We start from the raw sequence: 24,817 nt of genomic DNA on the forward strand, positions 1-24,817 counted from the left end.
CTATCCAAAGGGTCCATACCATAGCCCACAGGAAGCTGCTGGATGTCTGCACAAGACATTAGTCAAATACACATCTATTGATGGAGGAATGAGTAAAGCCAAGAACCCATTTGAATAAGTGGAAAAAGAGTATTAAAAAAATGGAATAAATTTTTTCATTACAAACTGTTCACTTAACTCTAACTGCAACTTGTTTTCAAGAGCCTAGAGGGAAGTGAATCATACTCATTAGGAAAATCAGCCTCCCCTCAATCAATCCAGTGATGTAATCTCTACCATGTAGAGTTACTGCACTGGAGATAATGGCATGGATTTAATGAGCGATGCATTTGTATATAAGGCAAACTTTATATATCCAACAGAATGCAGCTACCTCCAGGGTGCCACCTGTATAACTGTGTGCAGTAGCAGGGTGCTGTGTTCATAAACAAGGTTTAGGTAGGAACGAGGGAGCTACGATGTTGAATCTTACAAAAAGGACGGCTTCATGGTTCAAATTGCTTTTACATTCACATAGCTGCTACCTATCAGTCTGTGTGACCTGAAAGCTCTGAGTACTGTCACTTGTCAGAAACAAGATGCAGCCACATGGCATCCATCCTAACACTGGCTCCTATGTGTGATCATCCACCACGACCTCTCAGACACATCTTTGCACTGGTTGCATCATCTGAGTTAAAGGAGTAAAGAAGCAATTCAGTTTGGCAGGCCTTCCAGATCTGTGTTTCCTACTCAGCAGGAGGGCGTCAGTGGTGACACCACCAGTGTAAGTGGCCTGCCTACAACCCAATTACCTCTGTGAAACAGCTTATGCCTTTCTTGAACTTGGATGCTGTGGCAAGTGATCTGAACAATCACATCTGATTGTTTCTAGTGACTCAGAACCAAAATCCCTCTTAATCAATCCCAAGCACTGTTCCTCACAGTGTCTTAGAACAGAATAGAATAGTTCAGTTGGAAGGGACCTACAACCATCATCTAGTCCAACTGCCTGACCACTTCGATTACCTCTCTAGGAAGCCTGTTCCAGTGTCTGACCACCCTCTCAGTAAAGAAATGTTTCCTAATATCTAGCCTGATCCTCCCCTGATGCAGCTTTGAACCATTCCCATGTGTGCCGTCACTGGATACCAGGGAGAAGAGATCAGCACCTCCCTCTCCACTTCCCCTCCTCAATAAGCTGTACGGAGCAATGAGTAGTTTACAATTTCATTGAAAGCTGCCCATCCTGATTATACATAGGCTAGACTTAGCTGGGGTGGTCATATAAGGTCTGTGTCAGCACTGAGCTGGAACAACAGCACCTTTAACTCTCCATGAGTTTCATAGATGCTGGACATATGCCAGAAAATAAGCTTGTTCCCTGATTTCTGGGAGAGGAACTGGCCAAGGTAAGACAATGACACTGCTAGTGCAGAAAGGAGGCTCGAAGTACAAAAATTGCAAGCCAAGAGCAGGGTCTTCAGACAGTGCATTCAATCAGGCCCAGCTCTTGAAGCCCAGGACTTGCCAGTTTCACTACGGAAGCATCTGAACAGTCCCATCTTGGGAGGTACCCCAGGGCAAGGAGGGGTCTTTGTCTTCTCCCCTCTCTGAGGCTGTATCTCATCATAAGCCTGTGTGCAGTGACTACTGCTATTAAAAACAGCAAACATAGTTCGAAAAGGGTGTACAAGTGAGCTCACAAATCAGAAGGAGGCTAAGAAAATGCTGCTTGGGTACATCCTACATCACTGCTTTTATGTAGGTACCCTTGTGAGCAAGTAAACTCTTTGACCCAAGTTTTTTCCTCATGATCACAGTCATTGGCTCACGAGATAGGGAGCTATAGTGTTAGCAATCACTGTGTACCATGGGGACCACAATGGCCACACAAAAAGCTAAATCCACTGTGACTGAAATTTCCTCATCCCTCTGATCAACCTTCCTCCTGCGGTCTGACCATGAAGGCATCTCTTGCTGCAGGGTCTGCAAGAGCATCCGGCAGTGGGCAGGAGGCTGTGCAGATCATAACCTGGCTACCACTGAGCTAGGAGACGTGGGAGAGAGGTGGCAGGGGACTGCGGTGGGAGCAGTCCGTCGGGGGCACTGTCCTCTCAAAGCATCCACCTCCCAGGCAGCCCCTGGGAAGGGAGGAAGAGGAGTCTGATGGCTGAAGCAAGGACTTGAGGATCTGCTCCCAGCTGCAATGCTGATTCACCAAGCCAACTCAACAAAAAGGCTTTTTGAACTTGACGACTGGTCGCTGCCTGCTGTGGCTAGCTTCCTCTCCTGAAGAAAGCAAGCAATTCCTCGTTTGATATATCTGAGCCTGCCACAAGCAAGACACTCTTGTTCTTGAATGCCTGGTGGAAACGGGGTTTCTTTCCTTCCCCTCCCCCTGATTTTTGTGTTTGGGCTGGCAGGACCGTAGGGCAATGTGAATGCTTGCTCTGGAGGGGCCCAGAGGAAGGAGAACCGATGACCAAATAACTCCAGAAGAATGGGAATTGCCTCCAGGGAGCTCCCCTTCACCCTGCTCTCTCATCAGCTGAGAGATATTCAACATCATCCTGCTCTGCTAGTCACTGAATATTTTATACTATGGCTACAAACGCTCCATTTGTATTCTGTTTCTCTCTTTCGTCATATCTATTATAAACGAGTAGTGTCTGGGAACTCTCCCAGGGAAGATTTGCCTGGATGGCTATGGATATTTTATAGTCAAATTGTGAGAGTAAACCAGCTTTCAAGTTCTGTAGAGGGGGGAAAAAGGTAATAAAAGGGTTATTAAAAAAATAAACAAATGTCGGGATTTTATACAGCTTCTTTTCATAGTGACAGAGCTTTGGTTTGCTCCACGATGGAGCTGGAGCTGCTACGAGAGGCTTGGGCTGGGAGATGTCCTCTTGCTGGCACTGTCTGCCAACAGGAGGAATTGATACGCTCTTGCTAAGTGCTATGGCTGGCTCAGCAGGGCTGGCATCTGGCTTGGTAGGACTGGGCTGGCACGAGGTGAGCCAGGGGTTGGGGCTGTGTCTGCAGGCATCAGGGATAGCTGGCTATATGGGAAGCCAGACATGGCCCAGGGTTGTAGCCACGCCATCTTTACCTTCATATTGTCGCATATATGATACAGGTAGGAGGCAAGGGTCTGCCTCCTCATTTGACAGAAGTCCTAGCGAGGAGCCCGGTATCTGAGAGGGGCCACTCTCCTCCAACCCAGGGCTAAAGAAGAAGAGCTGAAGAAACTTGCTTTGCCCTCAGGCAGGCTGCCACTTCCCCAGGGGACTCCGAGAGGACTTCGGCCACCAAGGGCATTGAGCCTGGCACCATCTGAACAAGCTAAAGCTTTCTGGCAGGGTTTCACAACCTGCGCACAAGCAAAACCAGCCAGGGAGTAACAATCGTGCATTAGAAATGTAGATTGAGCCATTTTCTTGCTGGTGAAACAGAGCGTGTCCCAAACGCAGGTTCGTTCGTGCGTATGCAGGGATGAGGACAGCTATGCCAGAGTGCTGCCAGCGTGGCAGTAAGGAAAAAGACCAAGTAGCATAAGAGTTAGTAAGTAGCATAGAGGGAATGATGAAAACCAGACAATTTTAGGATTACTAGGCATTCTGATTTTTCCTGGAGAGGTCTCAGTTTCACCCTGGTGCTTCTCTTCTGGTAGAAGAGAAGCCAAAATGATTACAGAACATCATGACTGGCCCTGAAAGAAACTCCAGAGTAGAGAGCAGATACAAGGCACTGAATTTCAATTTGCAGAGAGATATATTGTGGGTTCGCTAGACCAAGCCACCTATTCCACAGGCCAAGAGAAAAAGAACATTTTCTCATTTCTTTCTCTTTCATTCTCTGACTCTATCTAGTCAGTCTAATTTTAAAATAATTTATTCACTCTCAGCTCAGCAGCACCCATCCTAGAAATCATCATATGGCATTAAAGAGTCTATCCACCTCGCACAAATTTATCAGCCCCTTTGTGCAAGAACGGCAAAATGGGGAGCAGGCAGGGGCAGCAACATTGAGTATGAAGCGAAAAATCAACAGATATAAAAGGTGCCTGCAGCCGATGAATAGAAAATGGCACTCAGCAGCTTTTTTAGGACTTGGGAGTCACTGTGTCTTGCTCTGGGCAACTTGTGGGTGGAGCAAATGAATAAAGAGTTAAAAAGCTAAAAGCCAAAAACCTGTACTGAATTGATTCCCTGGCGTGTCCAGTCCACCCCATCTCCAGGCAGACCACCACATGAGAGCTGTAAAACAGAGCTCTCTTCCAAAAGTAACCAAAAGCCGACAGGCTTTTACTTTCCCTGTGAAATGATGTTGGAAATATGACACATAGCTGTATTCCTAAAGGAAGCAAAGCAAGAGAGGCCTCCTCCCTCCACATCTTCTTTCCTTGCCAGTCTCCCACCAGTCTGGGCCACCCTTCATTGCAACCACAAAGAATTAGATCCCTTTCAAAGCCTCCAGGAGAAGATGTGCAGGAATCAGGCAGCAAGGCTGACTGACCACAACAGACAACTGGAGGGAACAAGGGAGTTTGCCAGCCAGCATTAACAGCTGGACTCTGTCAGCTAAGCAACACCAGCAAGTCCAGGAAAACCTGGTGTGAACCAACACTGACAGTGCTCTTGCCTGAGCAACCTGCCACCGCTGGCGCGAAGACAGCACGGAGCAGCCTGTCTGCAGGGGGAATACAGGTGCGTGCAAACACCTCCGACCTAGGTGGACTCTGAGTGCAGGCAGCAAATATGAGCCCTCAGAGCAAAGACAGAGACGGAAAACTGCTCAGTGAACTGCAGCCCAGCCCTTACCCCCAGCACCCATGGGGTCAGGGTTTCAGCCTCGCCCCCGCTGAGAGAAGGAGATCCCAGATTTTGCAGCTTAACCTCTCTGCTGTGCCACATGTGCGCAGAGACCTGATGGCTGGACTTGGGAACACGTTCCCTCCCAATGACATCAATGGTGCCAAGGCAGAGAGCTGTTAATTAACCCCGTTTATTGAAGGGCGGACACATTCCTGCCTGGGCCCTGATTTTTCAGTCAGGCTCCAGTCCAGCAGGTGATTAATAACTCAGCGTGCTGTGGGAAGAGTGCATCTATTATTCAAATTAATGAAATTATAATCAAGAGGTGACGAATTAGCAATTGCTCCTTGACTGGATATGGAAACTCATTAGTGTGCCAGGCGCTTCTGGGGTGCTCGCTGCACTTGCAGGCTTACGGTTAGAGAGGAGGGAGTCAGGCAGAGCAGACAGCCCCTCGGCACAGCTGAGGGAACACGCATCCTGCCCACCCCAAAATAGCTGTGGCCACTAAAGAGCCCTCCGGTCCCATAAAGCCCCTCCACCTCGACTGTTCACCTGGTGACCTGCTGCCTGGAGCAAGGTGGCTGTGGCCGTGAGCAGGGGAAACGTGTGCGCACAGGTACAATGCTCTCTTTTGTGGAGGGTAGGGAGCCTTATGCTAGAGAAGGAGCGAGCCAGAGGGGAAGGGGTGATGGCTGACTGCAAGGTACTGTCCCGAGGATGGGCTGCAACAGTCTCACAGCCCTGACACTGCTGGGGTGTGGGTAAGGGACAAGTATCTGAAAGCAACAGCCCACCCTGGCACTTTGAGCACTGGAGTAGGACTCAAGAGTGGCTGGCCACAGGCACGGCTGGCGGAGCGGAGGCTGGAGGTCTTCCCCGACAGCCCGCACGAGGCTGGGGTTACCCTTCCCCAGAGGATACTCACCGATGTGCTTCCCGTACATGTGGTAGTAAAAGGAGACACAGTAATACTTGGCAGTAATGTTGTAGAGGGGGCTGATGAGCCGGGCTTTGTCTCCCGTCACCCGGGGCCGGGACGCCTCGATGAACATGTAATAACCTACAGAACGAGAGGGAAAGGTGGGGAAAGGCAGCGTGCGCTGAGTCTCCCTCCCTGCAAGCGATGGGATGCTGGAGGCTGGGAGACCACTCCTCCTCTGAGGGGTCTCCCTCACAGACCTTTGTGCAAGGTCTCTGAGACCTTGCTCTTCCCATCCGCTCTGCGCCCACTGTGATCCCGGCCAGAGACACTTGCAGGATGTCTGCAGTGCCTCCCCTGCCTCTGCAGCATTTAGGGGAGAGCAGGAGAGGTGGGCATCAGCAGACCCACTGTGAACACATGCAGCAGATGAGTCCCTGAACATGCGCACACACATCTGGGTGCAAAATGAGCCTTCCTCCGGCAGCCCGAGGAGCTGCAGAGCTGACTGCACTGTGTCAGGAGAAAACCAGAAAGAGGAGGGAGTAACCACTCCAGCCTAATTTCTCTGCCTCAAGCAGAGGGAGAGAGGATTCGGTATATCTGGCCTAAACAATATTGTTATCTAAAGAGAACAATACCAAAGTAGTTGTTAACAACCCAGGGAGGAACAGATTAGCTATTTAATTTGTTGGCATCATTTTCAATGCTTGATCAGGCTGGTGTAGTGAACACTAATGGGAAAAGCCATTTCCTTAGCTGGCCACTGGATGTTTCCCATTTTTTCTGAGGTCAAAGATTTGTGCTTGCACACAAATTTACTTTCCTCATTAGAGAAAGGGGAAAGTAACATCCTGCTAAAATGGGAGCATGTACTCCATGCACAGCTAGTGTGAGCAATACACAGTACCAGTCTCTTCCAGCTAGAGGTGAGGCACTCGCTGCCACCCTGCAGGCAGCTCCCGCCTGGTCTCTCCTGCTCCTGCTTGGTACTAAGGAGCTCTGTTTGCCTCCCGAGACCTTCTTTGAGTAAACAGCTGGCTAAAACCAGCAGGGCTGTTTCTACGCGTTAGAGATGTTCTCCTACTTGTTTAACCTTTTTTGACTTCAAAACAAGCATCAAATGGGACAAGGGCATTAGGCAGCAGGCAATTAGCTGGTAACAAGAACTAATGCTTGCACTATTCCCTTAAAAAAAGTCGTGGGCGTTTTAATTGTGTGTTTAATGCCAATCAGTAACATGCAAATTAACTGCCTGCTCCCTGCACCCTATGTGGAGGAGAAGCGTGTTGTGTGGAAAGCAGATCAGCGCTCCACCAGCTCCCAGAGCCATAGGACACCTGACAAGCCAAAAGAAATCCAGACGTGTGCCTACCCTCTGGCGTACCGCTGATGTCCGTGGGGGGCCCTGTGTTGACGGTACGCTTGGGATTCTGGGTCAGGGCGTTCTGCCGGGTCCAGTCGAAGTTGTCCATCTTGTCCTGCACAAAGCCACAGATCTTCTCGTCCTCAAAGCGGCAAGTGTTATCTGCGGGGAAGGGAAGGGGCTGGTCAGCTGCGGCTTTTCAAACCTCATCCCCAAGGCTGCCTGGGTGCTTGCAAGTTGCACAGCACTGCTATGCCACCTCTGCGGCTCTGCATCGAGCTGGGGACAGATGGGCAGCCCCCGACCTCAGGAGGAGGCTGAAAAGGAATATGTCTGTGATTAGTATGATTATGGAAGGGTTAATCCAGGCTGATAGATGTGATGGTCTGACGAAATGGAAGAAGGCTATTAAGGCTAAAGACAAAGAGAGATTCTGCTGGGAGGTCTGAGGGGGCAAACGTAGAGGAGGGTAAAAAGAGCATTGAAGGCAAACAGGCCACAAGGGCTTTTAAACCAGAACAACTTGATGGTAGAATAATTTCCCCAGGAGAGAGGAAAAAGCGCCAGCAGATGACCCCTCTTTGGGCTATATATCAAACTAAACTATGGCACACATGAAAAAAATCAGCTGTGGAGAAGAGGTCAGCTCAGTGCTACAAATGTGTCATTTAGCTAGAGTACATCCAATTTATACCAGCTAAAAGGCACATTTGATATTGCTTATGCTGGTTCCTCTAACAAAATAAGTCATGTAGGTAAAAGATTTTTATATAGGATCAACCACATGTGCAATAGGGCTCGGTTTTATTATTACCACAAGACAGTCACACCCTACAGCAATATTGTAAGACAGGTGAAAAATCTTGTGCATAGACATAAGCCAGTATGGACTTGCAGAGATTGGAATGAATTGGACTTGACCAGGCTGAAGATGGTAACCTTTGTGGTAAAAAGGTAGTTCCTGAGCCACAAAAACAAAGGCCAAGAACCATCTTTGCACTGCTGACACAGTAGGAGAGGGATGGAGGAAACAGGCAGAAGAGAAAGAGAAAACAGGTCCAAGACCTGATGTGAAAATTGCTTTGTGTTCTGAAAGGTCCCTGGGCAGAAACCGGAGCTGGAGAATGGGCTGAGTGGGATCTCAGACCTCGCGGGTGGCGCAGACTCGGTAAGCACAGGTCTCTCTACCTTCTGCCTTCACATAAGAGCAAGGAGGCGTGCTATGAAACTGAGAGATGAAAGAACACATACAGAAAGGGAAACAAGGCTCTTGCTAAGGGCTTGGGGTGTGCTAGAAACCTCATCCATGGCATGCTGGTGCAAGACTCAATTTTTTCAGGTTTACCCCCCACACTGTTCCTGTTATCATGCCCAGATGAAGAGAAGCCCAAATGCCTACTTGGGCTCCTGCATTCCTCTATCTTCAGTGGTGGTTTGCTGTGGTTCCTGGGCAGGAGGCTCTCTGTCCTGGCATGGGTGACTCTGGCAGGACATGTAGGGCAGAGCAGGGCCAGCAACCTATGGGCTGGGTGCCAAGGATGGGATGGGCAAGGGAAGCTTTCTGCAATGCCACGTCCAAAAGCTCCAGAGACGGTATGTTGTGATGGTAGGAGCTTCACACACCTACCATGCACACCAAAATCTGCCATCTTGTACCAGAGAGGAGAGACTACCCATGAAATGAACAGCATCTTGACTCTGAGATGCTGCACCTCCCGGTTCCTACCCTGCAGCTAAGGCCGTCCCCATCCCCTCCCATTTGGAAATGAAAATGACCATCATCCAAACAGACATCAAAAGCCTGCAGACCCCTGTGGTAGGGAAATGGGGTCTCCATGCTGTTGTTCCCCCTTCTTGCCTGTCTCTCTCCAGCATCCCACCAAAACAGTGAGAAAAGAGGAGGCAGCCTCCTGCTGTGGCCCTCCTGCTGCGGCAAAAAAGGTCTTTTGCCACCACAGGTTGGGCACTTGTGCTGCAAGCCATGGGCTTGGTTCATGGACCAGGGCAGCTGGGTTTTCTGTAAGCTCAAGGGGAAATGCTGCTCCTGCAAGCTGAGCACAGCCATCGGGAGCTCGGCTGGGCTGGCCACTTAACTGCTGATTAACCCTGGCTAAGTGCTTTCCGTTCAATCCGCTCATTTCTAATTAGCATCCTAATCCAAATTAGCCACTGCTCCGAAGTGCCAAGCACAGGGGGCCACATGGCAGCTGGAGCTGAAGGAGGAGGAAGGAGCGGGTAGTGGACGACGGGGCAGATGCCTGCGGGGTCTGAGGCAGGGCAATTGCGTGGGCTGGGCGCCCCTTTCGTCCCCAGCACAAGGAGATGGAGGGGGAAAAGGCTGAGAGAGCAGCTTTTAAGGGTCCTTCCTCAGCCCTCGTGGGTGAGAGGAGGGAGTTCGTGGCTGCATCAGACACGTACTGGTCCTCAGAGAAAGGGCCGGAGCCCACAAGCTTTCTGATATTGTTGGGTTGGTCTAACACTCCAGCTTCTCTCCATCAGACCAAAGACAAACATTTGTGTGGCTCCAGCTCACAGGCTGCCAGCTGCAGTTAGAAGACACAAGTTTTCTCTTACAATGGCATTATCCTACACAGCAGGATCCACCATGACTGTCCTTTTGCAATCAAAGGGACCGGGATGGTTTGCACCTCTGACCCCGTTGTGCATGTGGACCTTCAGAGGAGAAAGGTGACATCTTTCTCCAGCACAAAATTCCCTTATGAGGGAATATCAGGTGGAAAGCAGAGCTGAAAGCTGTAACACAGAGGCCAGCCAGGCAACTGATTGAGAGGGAGCAAACCCACAAAGGACAAGGCACAGAAACCAAAGGAGAGGCAGATTAAGGAGAAAGACCAGGCTCAGGTGGAGATCAGAGCAAGCTGTGCAAGACAAGAGGACTGAGGACAGTCTTCCCAGCTTAGTGCCAAGGCCTGGTCGTGCCAGCTGATGGACTGCTGTGCCTCATTTGTAAGAAGCCTCACACACCCATGGGATGAGACTGCTCAGAGAAGAAGACTCGAAAGCTTGAAGAGAGCTCTTTTAATGCCAAAACAGGCCCCTGACTCCGTCGTCTCCTCTCACTTCTAGCAACTCCTCTCACTAGAAGGCAACACTTCTAGCAGAGAGCATAAAATAGAGAAGGGTCCTATGCACCATAGATACCACAACATGATCAGGCTTATGCGCAACACCATTTGCTGTGCATGAGTTTATAACTACAGCACATTGCCTCTGCTTAGCTTGGGATCTCAAGGCACTTTGCGACAGCTAATGAACAAGGCTTTTTAACATCTCTATGAGGTAGGAATACCTCTTTCTATATATCTCCTGCATTACATGTGGGGAAACAGATGCGCAAAAGTATAGACAGACACATTTAAGGTCACAGCAGGCAGTGCCAAAGCTGGAAACAGAACCCAAGTGCTCTGACTCCTGGTCCTCTGGTTTAAAACAAGCCACAGGAAGGCAAAGCTCTGGTGTTTCTCCAAGCTAGAAGTGGAGGTGCCCAGAATAACTAGGAGATGTTTGGTGTGGTTTGGGACACCGCCAGCACGTCACCTCTGGATGGTTATCAGCACGGCTCACCACGAGAAACCTGGCAGATCTGGCTGAAAAGAAAACCTTTAAATGACCTGCTATGTCTCAGAGGCCACAGCAGTGATCTAACTGTTGACCTCAGCTGTGTGAAGCAAACCTTCTTGCAGACTCACACCATCTGCCAGGGATCCTGGCTCAGCAGTGCAGCGCAAGGGAAGCTTCCCGTTTAAAAATTAAAGAGTGGATTTAAATATTGAACACAGAAGTTGTTCTCTGGATTGTTAGAGGCAAGGTGGAGGTGGCAGGGGAGCTGGTTCCTCAAAGGCTGGAGTTAGCACCGTCTTCACCAAACAGATTTCCTTGGCAGGCTTTGCAGTGGCAGCAGCTCAAAGTGCAGAGATGTTTGCTCCCAGTTACAGACACCTCCCTGCGTTCCCAGGGGAGAGACCCTCTGCCGTGGCTATTAGCATTTCTTGTTGCTTTGCCTTCTTGAGAAACATAATGGAGGTTTTCATTTCAAGTCCTTAGGGGGAAGCCATTCCTGGTCCTGAAATTCTGGCTGCCAGATGAATGCAAAAAATGATAATCCTATTCTAGCTGCAGACTATGGGTGAATAGCAGATGGAGCACACTTGAATAAAATTGCCTTCATCATTTAGCTGTGGTCTGATGACTGAAACTGGCTTGGAGCATAAGGAACCATGCTCCGAGCCTCAGCTCTGTTGCAGACCTGCTGCATGACCCACAGGCTATCCCCTTCTCTCTGGAGATCAGTTCGCCATCTAGAAGACGAAGACAATGAAAACTGTAGTGCGACCTCAAAGTATGTTGGGATCTAAGAAACAGCATTTAACAGCCTTTTCCATGGTAAGTTTCTAAAGCATTTATAACCAGTAATGGAAGAAAGCTTCACAATACTGTAACTGGTTGGGTCATACTGGATTGCCATCTGCTTTAATATCTCCATCTGTGACAAGGGGACAATATGGCCCAGACAATCCTATTTGCCATCATGATACAAGGAATTGGTGACAGTCACCTTTTTTAACCTCTGTGTTACACACATTTGTGAGAAATGGGCACAGATTTGAGGAATCCAACTCTAAACACCAGGCTCACATCTCATTCCCACATGTTCATACCAGGGCAACAAGCTCAGATTCCTCTGGACTATGAGGCGTTATCAGAGACAAGACACACAAGCACTAGACAGTAAGCAATAAACCAGGGTAATCTACAACAACCAGCATCTGGTACTGATCACCACCCACTGTACTTGTCCATGATCCCAAAACATTTTAGCACCACACACAGCCAGACTGCAGATATATGAGAAATAGTGTTGCTGCTCTGGAAGGGCAAGACACACTGGCCAAGAGAAAAAACCCCAGCAATCCCATATGCTTCTTAATGCCCTCATCACCAAGGTTGCAAGGCTACATCTGCTAGAACCAGGGAAACCAAACCATCCACTGTTGATGAGCTGGAATAGCCTGCAGGGCAGCACTGCAGGGTTTGGGTTAGAAAGTGAAGGCTATAACCAAATGAAATTGCAGGGGAGAGGTAAGAAGGACAGAGCAGATTCCCCAGCATTGGAATTTAGTCATGACATTAAAATGATTAGTTATTCTGAGAGATCTTTAAGGTAATATCTTAGTATTAAGATAATTCTAAGATAGTTTTTTAAAGATAAATTCTGGTTTTTAGAACCAGATTAACTGATTTTTAAGAGTTACAGTCAGTCTTACTGCTAACCTCTAAATATTTGAAACTCTCAATGTGTTTTGTTCGCTTCCTCTGCTTTTACTTTGCTTTTGCTTTATAACCCCAGTACCTGGCTCTGTAACCATGCCACATGCATGCCTGCCCCAATGTCATTAACATCTTATTAGACTGAGAGAGAAAATGCGTGAAGAAATAATTGTATTAAGTGACTCTCACAGTTTGTAAATTAATCATCATTGTGCATGCCCTTGGATCAGGCTGCCAGAGGCATTAATCATCTAATCTTTGCCTTTCACTTGAGAGCTCTCAAAGTTTGCTCCCAGAATTTGGCTTGGCAGCCTAGCGTGAGGATTCCTTTACAATCCTGTCCCAACCCTTTTCCCTGGGGGTGGTGGTAGCAGGGGAAGTGGGAAAATAAGAGGTAGTGGCAGGGATTTCCATGTTACTGGGATGAGAGTCTGGGAACTGCCCTGTGGCCCAGAGACAGAGCTAAGGGCCTTTGGGCTCCTATTTCACTGGCAGCAGGTCTGAAAGGAAGGGGCATCTCTGAAAGCAAGTGCGGTGGGTGCAGCTTTAGGCAGTCAGTCTCAAGGCATGAACTCATGGGCAAGACCCTGATGACTGGCCCAGAGGTCCCAATATCCAGCACAGCCTGGGTAACTTGACTCAAGGAGAAACCCTAAGTGTTGGGTTTACTGCATGAAAATACAAGCATGGCTGAGAAATCCTCCGCCATAGGCAAATTTCATGCAGCCGTTCTGGTCTCAATCAAGCTGCCAAAGCAACCCCAGGTGAGCAGTCTAAAGGCTCAGTTTACAAAGGCCCCAAGAGATTGATACAATTAGGACCGAAGTTGCTCTGGCTTTACCAGTGATTTATGTAGTGTAAAAGCAAGTGGCAAAAGGCCAGATTTTGTCACTTCCTCCTGCGGGCTGGGATGCTTGCCTCCTCCAGCAAGTACTGAGGGACACATTCTGGAGTGGGTCCCTGGCAATACGCTCAGTGTTTCCCAGCGAGTCTTCTATGGAGAATGTTTAAAGAGGATCAGAAAGTGGGGAAAAGCAAAGCAAAGGGAATTGGGAATTAGAGCCACAAAATCCCTCTATGAGAAGCTCCTGCGCTCAGGCAGAGTATGGTTCATCAAACCAGCCTCAGACTGTGAACTTGCAAGAGTGAATGCCTCGTGGCTGCCTTAACAAGATAAACTGATTCCCAGCTGCCATTGCCTAATCCTGGCTTCTCCTTCCCACTGCTACCCTGCAGTGCAGCAGTAGCACTTGCCTACACGTACACAGAGTAACAGATAAAAAGACCGAATGCTGACTCAGCAGCTGGAAACAGGGAGAAGAAACAGCTACATGGAACCACTTGCTCCTCATGGGCCACGAGCAAGTAGTCTGCCCATCTCTGCCCAAGAGCTTTGCCTGGGCTTACATCCAACAATCAAAGCAAAGGGACTTTGTTTCATCCCCTGAAGATCACTCCCCCACTATTTACAGCATGCTAGAAATCCTCTTTTATGCTCGATGAGCACCATCATGTCCTTGTTAAAGACCATCATTCTGAGATGTTGTGTATTCTGCTCAAAATCAATGGGAACTCTGGGTGCTCAGTAAAGATGGGCCTGCATCTTGGCAGGAATGACCAGAAGGTAAATAAGCAAGTAAACAGTGATGACACTGGAGGGAAAGAAGAAAGGGACTGTGCTCAAGGAGTTTGCAAGAAGAACCAGATCTGAGCTGCAGAATGCTCCATATCAGCCTGCAGAGATGTCAAGCGGTATCTTTCCTGGTCAGAAAAGGATGGGGGATATACATTCCTCAAACGCAGATATTTTGGGGAACATTTAATAACCTGCTTACTGGGTGCAGATTGCTAGTATTAGGGGGAGGGTGGGTTCAAGATCACAGCCTATCCAGTCACAGAGATATCAAGTGTGAGTGGGAGGCATATCTCTGCTGTGTATCTCCTGGCAATAACTCAAGGTACAACAAATGGCATTACTTACTGGAAGCATTAGTGTATGCAATTTCATCCTCTTTTGGGGAAAAAGATTTGGAAAAGCTAGCTGTGTATTCCAGCTGTTTGCCTTTCCTGATCTGCTGGAGCACTTGACTAACACGCATTACATTCAAAACATAAACACAAAGGTTTTGTTGCTTACCTGTTGGGTTGGGATAGTTGATTGCTGGAAGAGGAAACAGAAAAACAAGTCAGAACAGCTAGTACTCCCTCAAATCGCAAATCACAATCAAAGTCTGAAAATAAAACAAACACATCAAGAAAGGTCATAGATGCACAAATCTCCTAGCAGCATCCCTGTGAAACAGCAGTGCTCAGTGTCTGCCTTGGTGATGGAACAAGATGCTGACTCTCTGATCCAAGCAGCAACAGACCTTAAGAAAACTCCACCTAAGGGGTGATCCCAGGATTGCACAGGGGAACCCTTCTGGCAACCCAAGCAGTTTCTTTCTGGAGCACCCACTGGGATAGCACCCACTTAGATACCAAAGCTTGGTATCTAAGAGAGACATCAAAACAGTTCAAGACACTGTGGAAGTTTGAGACAACAGGTATGCTGGAGACACCAGACACCTTGTCACTCCGCAGGACAAGAGGGTTGTGTGAAATCATGCAAGCATAGGAGGAGGGGGATCTGTACTTTCTGCTGAAATACAGGGCCCAAACTCCTGAGGGGGAGTAAAGAAATCATAAGGTTGTGGGAATGGGAAGAGTTGTGAGCTGTTGAGATGCTGGGGAGAGAAGCATGGTCAATGTATATCAATGAGATGACCTGGGATTCAGGGTACTGGACAGAGCAACAGGTTTACTAGTGACTAGTCAGGAAGGGAACTGTGCATTCAGCTCTGGAAGGCACTGAAACCCCCTGAAATCCTCTTACTTTTATGGGCATGTAGCTAATATGCAGTGTCCAGTGGCTGTCCTTTAAAATATGCCATTGTGCCATGGGAGGCTGCAGCATGGCTTGACTGGGGACTGGGGTTTTGGGGCTCTGCTGCCCACAGAGCAGAGAGTGCAAGTCAGAGCTGCCAAGTGAAGGATGAGCGGAGATCAGCCCTCAGAGGTCTCTACCTATTGCTCTGCATTGATGGCAACAGCCAAAACATAGCCAAACGTGATAGCACTGTGCCATCAAAACTCCATAGAGCAGAGAGATCCACCCAAGGGTCACAGGAGACAACGTCTATGCATGCCCATGTCCCTAGGCCTGAGGCTCGGACCTGCTCTCGTAGCCAGGACCGAGGAGGAGACACCTACGTTCCATGTACCGGATGATGCGGGCAGCTGTATCTCCAGCCCCAAAGCTGGTGATGGGCGTCAGGCGAACTTCATAGCTCTGAGGCACTTTCAGGTTGGGCAAGATGTGCTCCAGCAACAGGCCTTTCTCCATTTTCTGCACAGGAATGAAGGTTTGGATGGTGTTTCTCTGAGCCAGCTGCATAGGAAAAGAACCCACAATGTTACAAAAATCCTGAAACTGGAAACCTGAGGGATCCTATCCACCATCTAACACCCTGTTCCTCCTCTTCCTATACAGACAAGTACACCTGGTTTATCAATGAGATCTTCATGCAGAATTGGTTTGAAAATTCCCAGCCCTGGTACAGAACAGCGATCAGGAGCCTGAGCTCTCCCTGAAAGGAAGCCTTGGGGTCCTCCTGAGGAGGGGGGACAACTTGAACTACGGGTCCTGGAGCAACTCTGTGTCAGAACCAATGTCTCCAAGAGGGGAGAAATGAACCCAACTCACCTCCATTAGTGCACCAAGGTCCTGTGCACACATGGCATGGCATTTTGCCAAGATACCCTTCCGTTCACAATCACTGATGCAGAACTCATTCATTTGCTGCCTGGGCCCTGTGGCGTTTCATTTGGTGCCTCGCTGGGACCTGTCTACTGCCACGCTTCCTCAGCACCCTTCCACAGGATCCACCCTTGAATCCTAGCCGACGCTGCCTCTGCAGACCAGAGCAAGGGGTCCAGTTCAAGTCACTGTCCTCCGGAGTCACCCACAGGCTCCCTCTTTCACTGGTGCCCACTGAGGAAGGAGCTGAACCATGCTAGCTGACCACTGTTCTGGCAGCTAAGGCAGCAGGGAAGTTTCAAGAAAACAATGGGAAAAATATCGTTGTTAAGATCACCACCACTAAAAATGATGAATTACGTGTCAGTGAAACTTCCCTGCCACAGTCATGCTTGCTTGGCGGGGGAAGGACAAAAACAAGGACTGCATTGTGAAGATACAATTTCCTGCCTGTTGCTGTGCAGTGCCTGGATCCTTGTGGCAAGATTTGGTCTTGATATGTTGTTGGGGATGATGGTCCTGGTAAAAAGACCTTTGGCAGGGCTTTCCATGGCCCAGTGTTCACTGTCCCAGACACTAAGCCTCCCCCTGCCTTTGATACATCCTCTAGGCTGACAGGTTTCATGCAAAGGCAGTTCTGATAGGCAGGGTCAGTGTTCGTCATTAACTCCAAAGTTACAGGACGACTGGCACAGGGATGCAGGGAGGAAGGTTTACAGTAAATCTGTCAGTGTGGAGAGTGTGGGGCAAGAAGACGGAGTGAGGGCACAGCAGGAGCAAAGGCCGTCAGCAAGGCAGGGCAGGGGAGCAATGCAGCTGTGGCACTTGGTGAAAACAGGCACATGCAGTCCCTCCTCTGCCTGCCTCCAGCCCTGAGGTACACAACCGTGAGTTCAGACTCAAAAGCAATGGCTGCCACTGGAGAGCTTCCCATGCCAGAGCCCTGTTCATTTCCAACAAGGCCAGGACCCACCTCCTCACCTGAGCTGATCTGCCCACAGTTTGGACGGTGCTCCCAAATGAAGGGGAAGGGCTGAACCAGATCCTGCCATGGTACTGTGCTGGGGCAGGGACTGGCCTCCGGGAATCCGTGGCTGCATGTGGTTCTCACAGTGAACAACAACTTTGTACCTGCTTTACAGGTTGTACCTAAAAGAGACCTTTGTACCTAAACAGATCAGGGTGCAAGCTGCTTGAGGAACTGCTTTCTGCACCCTCCTCCCCCGGGCAAGATGTGTCAGAGGGCCAAGGACTGCTCCCGTGCCTTCCCCCAGCTCCATGCCTTCCCGCAAGGCACCTGGGAGCAGTCCCGGCGGGCAGGACCAGGGCAGTGCCTCTGGGAACCAAGCATGAACTTGGCACCGGGATGCTGCCAGGATCCATTCGTATCAACAACGCCCCATCTGCACGCACGCAAGCTGGGTCCTGATCCAACTGGCATGCCTACCGCTCAGCCCTCCCATCTGCCAGCCCTCTGCACCGCCACTCTGCCAGGCAGGAGCAGAGCTGGCTCCCAGTGGCAGCGATCTCACCTGGGATCATTAGCACCAGACCCCCAGTTATTTGGGAGGGGAGGAGGGTTCACAAGCAAGAAGCAGGAGGCTGGAGCAGTATGGCTCCTGGCATGGGGCTTTTTGGGGAGCGGAGCCTGACTGGGGGGGCTGGTGGCAGCTCCTCCCTGCAGGTTACCATGAGCCGGCGCGCTGGGAAGGCAGCCAGCAAATAGGAGGAGGTCAGGAGCCATTTCCCTTGTCTAGACATAACCTTTAGAAGAGAAACAAAATGGAGAGTCAGAGAGAAGCCTGAGGGTGAGATTCAGGCAGTGCAAATTCCACCTCAGCTGGGAGTTAGGTGGAATTTGGGTATCTAAAGCCTCTGGGAGCAATGTCAAATCACTTACTCTCCCACATCACCTAATCCAGGACAAACTGAGAAATCAGCCTCCAGTCTGGACTGCAAAGCTCTAGATCCCCCAGTTGAGTCTATCCTCAGGGGCACGTAGGTTTAACCGAATAAATAACTGGCTGCCACCCAGGTTTGGCTGTGAAACAGCAATTAATAAAGGCACATATGCCCTCCATGGGTTGCAACTGTCCTGCTTCCCAGGAGAGACCTGGATCACTAGGTAATGGGAAAGGCACAGCCGGGGCCTGGCAAGTACCTCCTCCTGGAGCACAGGCGAAAAGTTTTGCGAGGGTCTTTTCCCTCCACCAAATACCTTGGACCCAATTCTTCTCTCAGCCTGTGTCCCGTCTCTATTCAACCTGCTTCTTGGACAGGCACAGCAAGGCTGCCCTCCACACATCCTCACTACAGTCCCTACCGTCCTGGCATCCCGACAGAACTGGCCCGGGATGTCTTTGGAAAGACTGTCTCCTCTGGGTGAAAAGCAGCATGGGCCAAACTTCTCCCCTGGGCTAGCTGCAGCCGTCAGGAGAAAGGCCCAGGTGGACGGACAGCACAGTTTAAAGGGCATGAAATTAGTGCAAGGGAGAAAAAGGAGAGCAGATGCCTGCTTGCAGTCACCAGCACAGGTCCAGCAGACAGAGACATTAAGGCCAAGGTCTGGCTTTGCCTCCCCCTTCCTAAACGTCCTTTGCCTCCCTGATTGCCAGCAGCAGGTCTGTGCAGAGCTGCATGCATCAGTCCAGCAGGAACCCATTTTTTAATCCTCCGCTTCAATTGCCCGCTGCTGCCCTCATTCTCCTGCTCCGTGCGTGCTCTTCTCCCATGCTACCCGGGTATCTTCTTCCCTCCACCCCCTCCTCAGCCTCCTTCCTCCTTCTGATCATGCTGGCCCAGTGCTCCAGCTTAATATTGCTGCGGTGCAGTTAATAAAGCAGAGGCAGACGCAGAGGACAGTGAAACGCTGGCCACCTTATTAGAGATGCTGAAGCCTCGGTGGAGGATCTCACGCAACAAGCTCATTCATCACCAGGCTCAGGATGCTGCCAGTGGGGCCAGAATAAGAGCACAGCGCAATGCACAGCCTCATCTCTGCCTTCACCTCCTTTCATTTCCAATAATGAGAGGGAGGGGATGGGAAGGGAAAAAACAAACCAACCCACAGTTTCTACCAGCTGGCTGTGAATATCACACAGGCTGCAGAGGGGAGAATGTTCTTGCAGAACGGGTTCACTAAAAACACCTTACAGAGGGCAAAATCAGCCCCATGTGGGATGTATGTATTCACATGCACAGTGTGCAACCTGTTTCTTTCCCCTGTCACTTGTAAGCAGTAGTAGCAACCAAGGGAGAGCACACTCACATGCTCATATGTAATTAGCCATCAAGCCTCCGGGACCTGCAAACTAGGTTTGCCCTTTCTCATTCCGCACCATCACATTCTGTTGGTAGGTGTTGTCTGCCCAGTCCCCTGTCTTATCATTTGAGCTGGCTCGTGATGCTTAGAGAGTGCTTGTCCCTCTGTGGCCAGCTGAGCCGGCTCACAGTCCAGGAACACACACCCAGAGCCTCAGAGAGAAAAGCAGGATGCCACGCTGCCACTGGCCCCTGCTTCCATCCCAGCTGGGATGCTGTCACAGCAGAGGGGTCCAAAGTATGACACAGCCACATCTACATTTTCTGTTTATGTAGGCTATTAAAGGAAAAAAGGATGTTGTTTTCAGACTGAATTATGTTTAAGCCAGGTACATATCAGCTAACAGACATAATAAAGCCAAAAGATATTAATAAGCACATCTGTCAATAGTTAATGCTGCCGTCCTGCTCAACAAACCGCACCAGGGATTCACAAGGCCACGATAACCTACCTGTGCTGGGACTTGGTGTGACCTGCACAGCCACGCATGTGGTCTCACAACCAGCTGCACATTAAGCAGCTGCATGCTTGTTCAAGGGAGAAATTAGAAAGAAAACCTGTTTCATCACCAAGCCCCAGGGAATTGTTGCAAACACCAGCTAGAAAAACGTACATTAAAATCATGCAGATTCCCTAACAAGCTGATCGAAGCAAAGGAACTGCTCTGCAGGCTTCCCAGCTTCCCAGCATTGCTATTCACTCCTGCCACTCTGTCCTTACTTGTCCCACCTCTTCAGCAACTTCTCAGCTCAGGGCACGAGTGCCAGCTCTGCTTTCCAGTATCTCCCCTCCAAATCCTTTCCACACGCGCTCACTGTCTCTCCCTTTTTTCTCAGCCTCATTCAAATTCCCCTGGCTGATCCTTCCTGCAGCACAAACGAGACTGCCCGCACTCCCACTCTGTCCTCGCCAGCTAACTGCAGACACGGGGCACTGGGAAGGCTCCCAGCTCCCATCCCCAGCCAGGCTGGCCTCTCCGAAGGGAGAGGAGACGGCAGAGAAAAGCAGGCTGGTGTGGCACAGCAGCCTTGCACGCAGGGTCCCTCCCTCTGACAGGCTCTTCCTTGCTCCCTGTACAGCTCCACAGACAGATGCCGTCTCTGGCACGTGTGCAGGCGGGGCGTTAGGCTGAGTACCCCCACCCCAGCCCTCCTCTCTCATCTGTGAGAGTCAGGACACTCTGGAGAGCAGACGTGCACGGGACCAGGAGCCGTGGGGAGCCTGGTGGTGCAGGAAGCACGGGTATCTCAACTAGGCTTGAAAGAAGCACGGGGAAATAATTGGACAAAATAATCTTCAACTGCCTGTGCAGCTGGTGGGCTGCACTCTTCAAGCAACCAGCAATTAAGGTGGTCTTCAAAGCTCAGCACCCTGGCAGCGGTGGGTGCAAGGGCATCCATGTCTCTTGTGCCCAGGAGAACAGACAGTCTCAGCCAAGCTGCCCATTTTCTCATCAGGCATAGACATCCCAGTTTAGCATGGTCCAGGGGCCTGAAGAAGGTGACAGCAGCAGAAGGGCACTTTTCCTCTAACAGGCAATACCACTCAGGTTGTGAAAGAGCCTCCCATTTTTACCAGCTCAGCCTGCTTGCCAACAATCTTGGACACATTATATAGCTCTGTCCTAGGGGGCTGCAGGCACCATCTCATATCAGATATCCCCTGTGGCCGCAACTGCCATGAACTCATCCCAACAAAATCCAGCTGCTCCCTTCCAAAGGGAGTGTCGTTCACAAAGACCAGAAACAATCACACCACTGCCCTCAACATGATGGGACTGGCAGTGTCTGTGGCCTTAAACTGGTGACAGCCAGGAAAGATACTCCCAAGCACCCCATCCTAGGGACTGAAAGGGGCTGAGCTTTCTTAGGTGCTAGTGACAACTCCTGGGATGAACACGTGTCTCTGCAATGCAAAATACCCTGCTACCTCAGCAGACATGCCTTGCCCTCGATTTCTGCTCCAACTGCACCTCCAAAGCTACAGGATGCCTTGCAGAGAGGTAACTTCAAAGAGTTTAGATGCCACGGACTTCTTAAAGTTAAAAAAGTTTTTTTAAAAAAAAAAAAAAAAGGAAAAGATTATGTCAGGATTTACGTGTGTCAGAGTTTACAGTGTCAAAGATTGAGAGCAAGTTATCCAAGGGCAGACCCATTCTCTATTGCTGGAGAATGAGAGCCCAGGAGTTGAGTTCCATGGGTAGAAACAAGATCATTGCAAATTCCTTGGGAAAAGAGGAATGAAAAATGCTCAGAAACAGAGGCAGGAGGGAGGTGGGGACAGAGAATTTTAGGAATCTCTCCTGAACATGAGGCTCCAGTATTTTCCACAATGATGGAAAAACACGCCATAAATCTGTCCCTTCTCTCTCACTTCTTCCCATGGTCTGTCTGACACACAGCAACGGATTGAGATTCTGGTCCTTGATGTCACCTTGGCATCACAGGACAGAGCAGAGGAAGATGGTTTCTCTTTGACATTGCAATTGAACACCACAGATTTGATTCTTGCTCTCTGTATTTTGGAAGAGGGATAAAACCCCTCTGCACTGGCAGCCCCCTCCTATCCTCCAGGAGTTCAAAGAAGGGAAAAGCACAGCCACATTCAGGGACACAGCAGGGGAGGTACACTCCTGGATGACAGAGTCCAGTCCCCTGTCACCACAGGGGTTACCTCTGCTTATTCATTTTATAAATGTACCACATCCCATCTTAAAAGCCATTCCCGTTAGGCCTGCTCCTCCCACTGGACGGCTGTTCCAGAGCCTGACCGCCCTAATGTTCTCATTTCCAGCCTAAATTTATTCACAGGCAGCTTGCACCCAGTTGATCTTGTGACAATATCGTCCTTTAGCTTAAACGGCTCTTTTCCCTCCCTGCTGCTTGACCCCCTGGTGTTTTTATAGACAGCAATCACACCCCCTCTCAGCCTTTGCTTTGCTAGGCTAAACAAGCTGAGCACTCTGTGCTTCCTCTTGTAACACAGACTCTCACTTTCCCTGATCTACTCTATAATCCATTTCTGCATGATCCCACTTGCTGGAGGTGGGTATCCCAGCCCCGCATATAGGATGCAGTAGCACTTCTCCACCTTGCCTAGAAGTACTTCAGGCTTCACCTAGGAGTACATTTGCCCTTTCTCACACCTGCATCTTACCAGCAGTTCCTTGAAGTCAACTCACTCACCCACATCATTCCTCCACTTCAGTCATTTCCCACTGATGAGCTCCCAGCTTGCAGCAGATTGCTCTGATAGCACTCTCCACATGCATGACCTTGCATTTGTACTGCTGTATTTCATCCCACCTGAACCACTCAAGTAGTTTTCTGTCTTTCAGATCTTCCTTATGATATCCTGCTCCTTCACTGAGGTGGCATTGCCTCCCAACCTGGTGTCAGCTGCACAAAATTTCAGCAGAACAATCCTAATAGGGGATGCTGATCTGACTAGCTGGTATCAGCCATGGGGAAGATGCCTGCCCCCTCAGCAGGGTAGGTGCCATCTGGAAAAGCCATTTGGGTAAGTTTTGGGTAGTGGAGAAATTTGGTTTGAGTATGAAGACAGTCACTGTGATGTTTCTCTATAATCTCTCACCAAACTTCCTGTGCCTGTCAGATTGGATTAAAACATTTTCCTGGGTTAGTACTTCATCACCACCTTGAATGGAAATGATGTCAAGCATTAAAAGCATCAATTAAAGGGCTAGGATAAGTTTAAACTTGGATTTATTTAATTTTCCTTGCTTGATGACCATTACTCACTAGGAGTTTCCAGAGCAAATAATCACATTGCAAACATAAAGTTGGCATTTGCCAGACAAGCACACCAGTGAACTGAAATTCATGCCTATGTTGTTCATCAGTCAAGCACACAGGTTCAGATCTGGGGGTTAAGCAAGCATGGATGGCCAAAGCAAATCCATTATTCAGTCTAAATGAGGAGTCCTGGAAGCTTTTTCTCCTAAATTGTCCTTAGCAGGAGGCTCCTTCTCTGGGCTGAGACATCCCCAGCTCCAAAGAGAGAAGCAGCTGCGACCTTCAGTAGCTACTGAGGACAGCTGGAGCCACCTAAGCCAGGAGACAGTCTCTCTCTCTTCCTCTAACACTCGCAATCAGCTGCCCATCCTCATTAGGTGCCGAGAGCAGCAGTTTACAGCTTCCCAGAGAAGCCAAATTGGTGCTGTCATGAATTACTGTAAGTGCTTGTTCCACACTCTTCAATAATGTCTTTCATTAGGGGCTGATCAGAAAGCAATATGTATTTTATTAGCATATGTTCCCCGGTCTAAAAAGAATAGACCTAATCTTCACTCTGTCAGGGAGACAGTCAAGTAAAAGCCTTAACTGAGGCACAGCATGACTGGCAACTTCATGAGCCATAGGCTTACTGGGGCATCCCACAGCTGCACGTCCTGAGGAGGGGGAGCACAGGAGTTGGAGAAGAAAAGCGTAAACTAGCACCTAAATTTGGTGATAGGTGGAAAGGGAGGGAGAGCCACACGCTCCACAGTCTGTGCAAGGAGCCTGCGTTGGTGTCGCTGTGGTTGGTACGGAGCTAGACAGGTTACGTGCATGTCTATCTACGCTTGTTATCTCTCTCCTACTGTCTCACAGACATATCTTCGATCCTGAAGGCACATTCTGTTCAGACTGGAAGCTCTATACTGCTGCTGCTGCAAGATCCTACCTGTTCTTGACTATGCACTGCAGAGCCTGAAGTAATCTGTCTGCAGCATGGGCATACGCTGAATAAGGGACAACATCCCTCATGTTGCTTCACAGCCCCCTCCCGCCCAGAGCAATGGTTCCCATCTCTTTTGAGGCTCCCATCTGAAAATCAGCACTGCTCGGTGCCTTACTGGATCCAACTTTATATCCATGCCTGATCTCAGTGAGTAGTCTCCTCTTCCATCTATTCCCTTGCACTGGACATGACTGCCTGCAGCCAGACCCACATACGTGTTTATGTACCGTGCTGTCAGCACTTCTGGCTCCAAGAAGAAAAATCAAGCAGACTCTGCATAGCCCAGGTTTGCTCAGCTGCAGCTGGGTTGAGTTCTGAGACATTTTGTCTATAATATGGTTGTGACTTAGCAAGGGAGACATGCTCCACCAACAGGAGTTGCCATCTCACAGGCCTCTTTTTTTGGGTTCTCTACAGACGCTGGCAGAGCCCACCGTTAGGGCACTTTTACCCTTAAAAACAATTAATAAAGGATGGGGCTATTGCTTACCGGAGCAGAAACAGCCTGTGTGTGGGACTCTGGGCTTCCCAGTCTGGCACACCTAATGAAAGTATATATGTAAGTATCACTCCAGAGCCT

General features: G+C 49.5%; 1 protein-coding gene across 1 annotated transcript in view; it reads right to left on the reverse strand.

Moving 5' to 3' along the window:
- Window positions 1-24,817, reverse strand: part of MDGA1 (MAM domain containing glycosylphosphatidylinositol anchor 1) — a 147,806-nt gene that overhangs the window by 15,000 nt on the left and 107,989 nt on the right. Inside the window, exons 11-14 of the mRNA XM_072858179.1 lie at window positions 15,626-15,803; window positions 14,511-14,534; window positions 7,094-7,246; window positions 5,725-5,859 (exon numbers count right to left, since the gene is read on the reverse strand). Of these exons, the coding sequence (XP_072714280.1) occupies window positions 5,725-5,859; window positions 7,094-7,246; window positions 14,511-14,534; window positions 15,626-15,803 (490 nt within the window). The remainder of the gene's footprint in view (window positions 1-5,724; window positions 5,860-7,093; window positions 7,247-14,510; window positions 14,535-15,625; window positions 15,804-24,817) is intronic.

Source organism: Ciconia boyciana, chromosome 3 (genome assembly GCF_034638445.1).
Source record: "Ciconia boyciana chromosome 3, ASM3463844v1, whole genome shotgun sequence".
Classification (NCBI taxonomy): Eukaryota; Metazoa; Chordata; class Aves; order Ciconiiformes; family Ciconiidae; genus Ciconia; species Ciconia boyciana.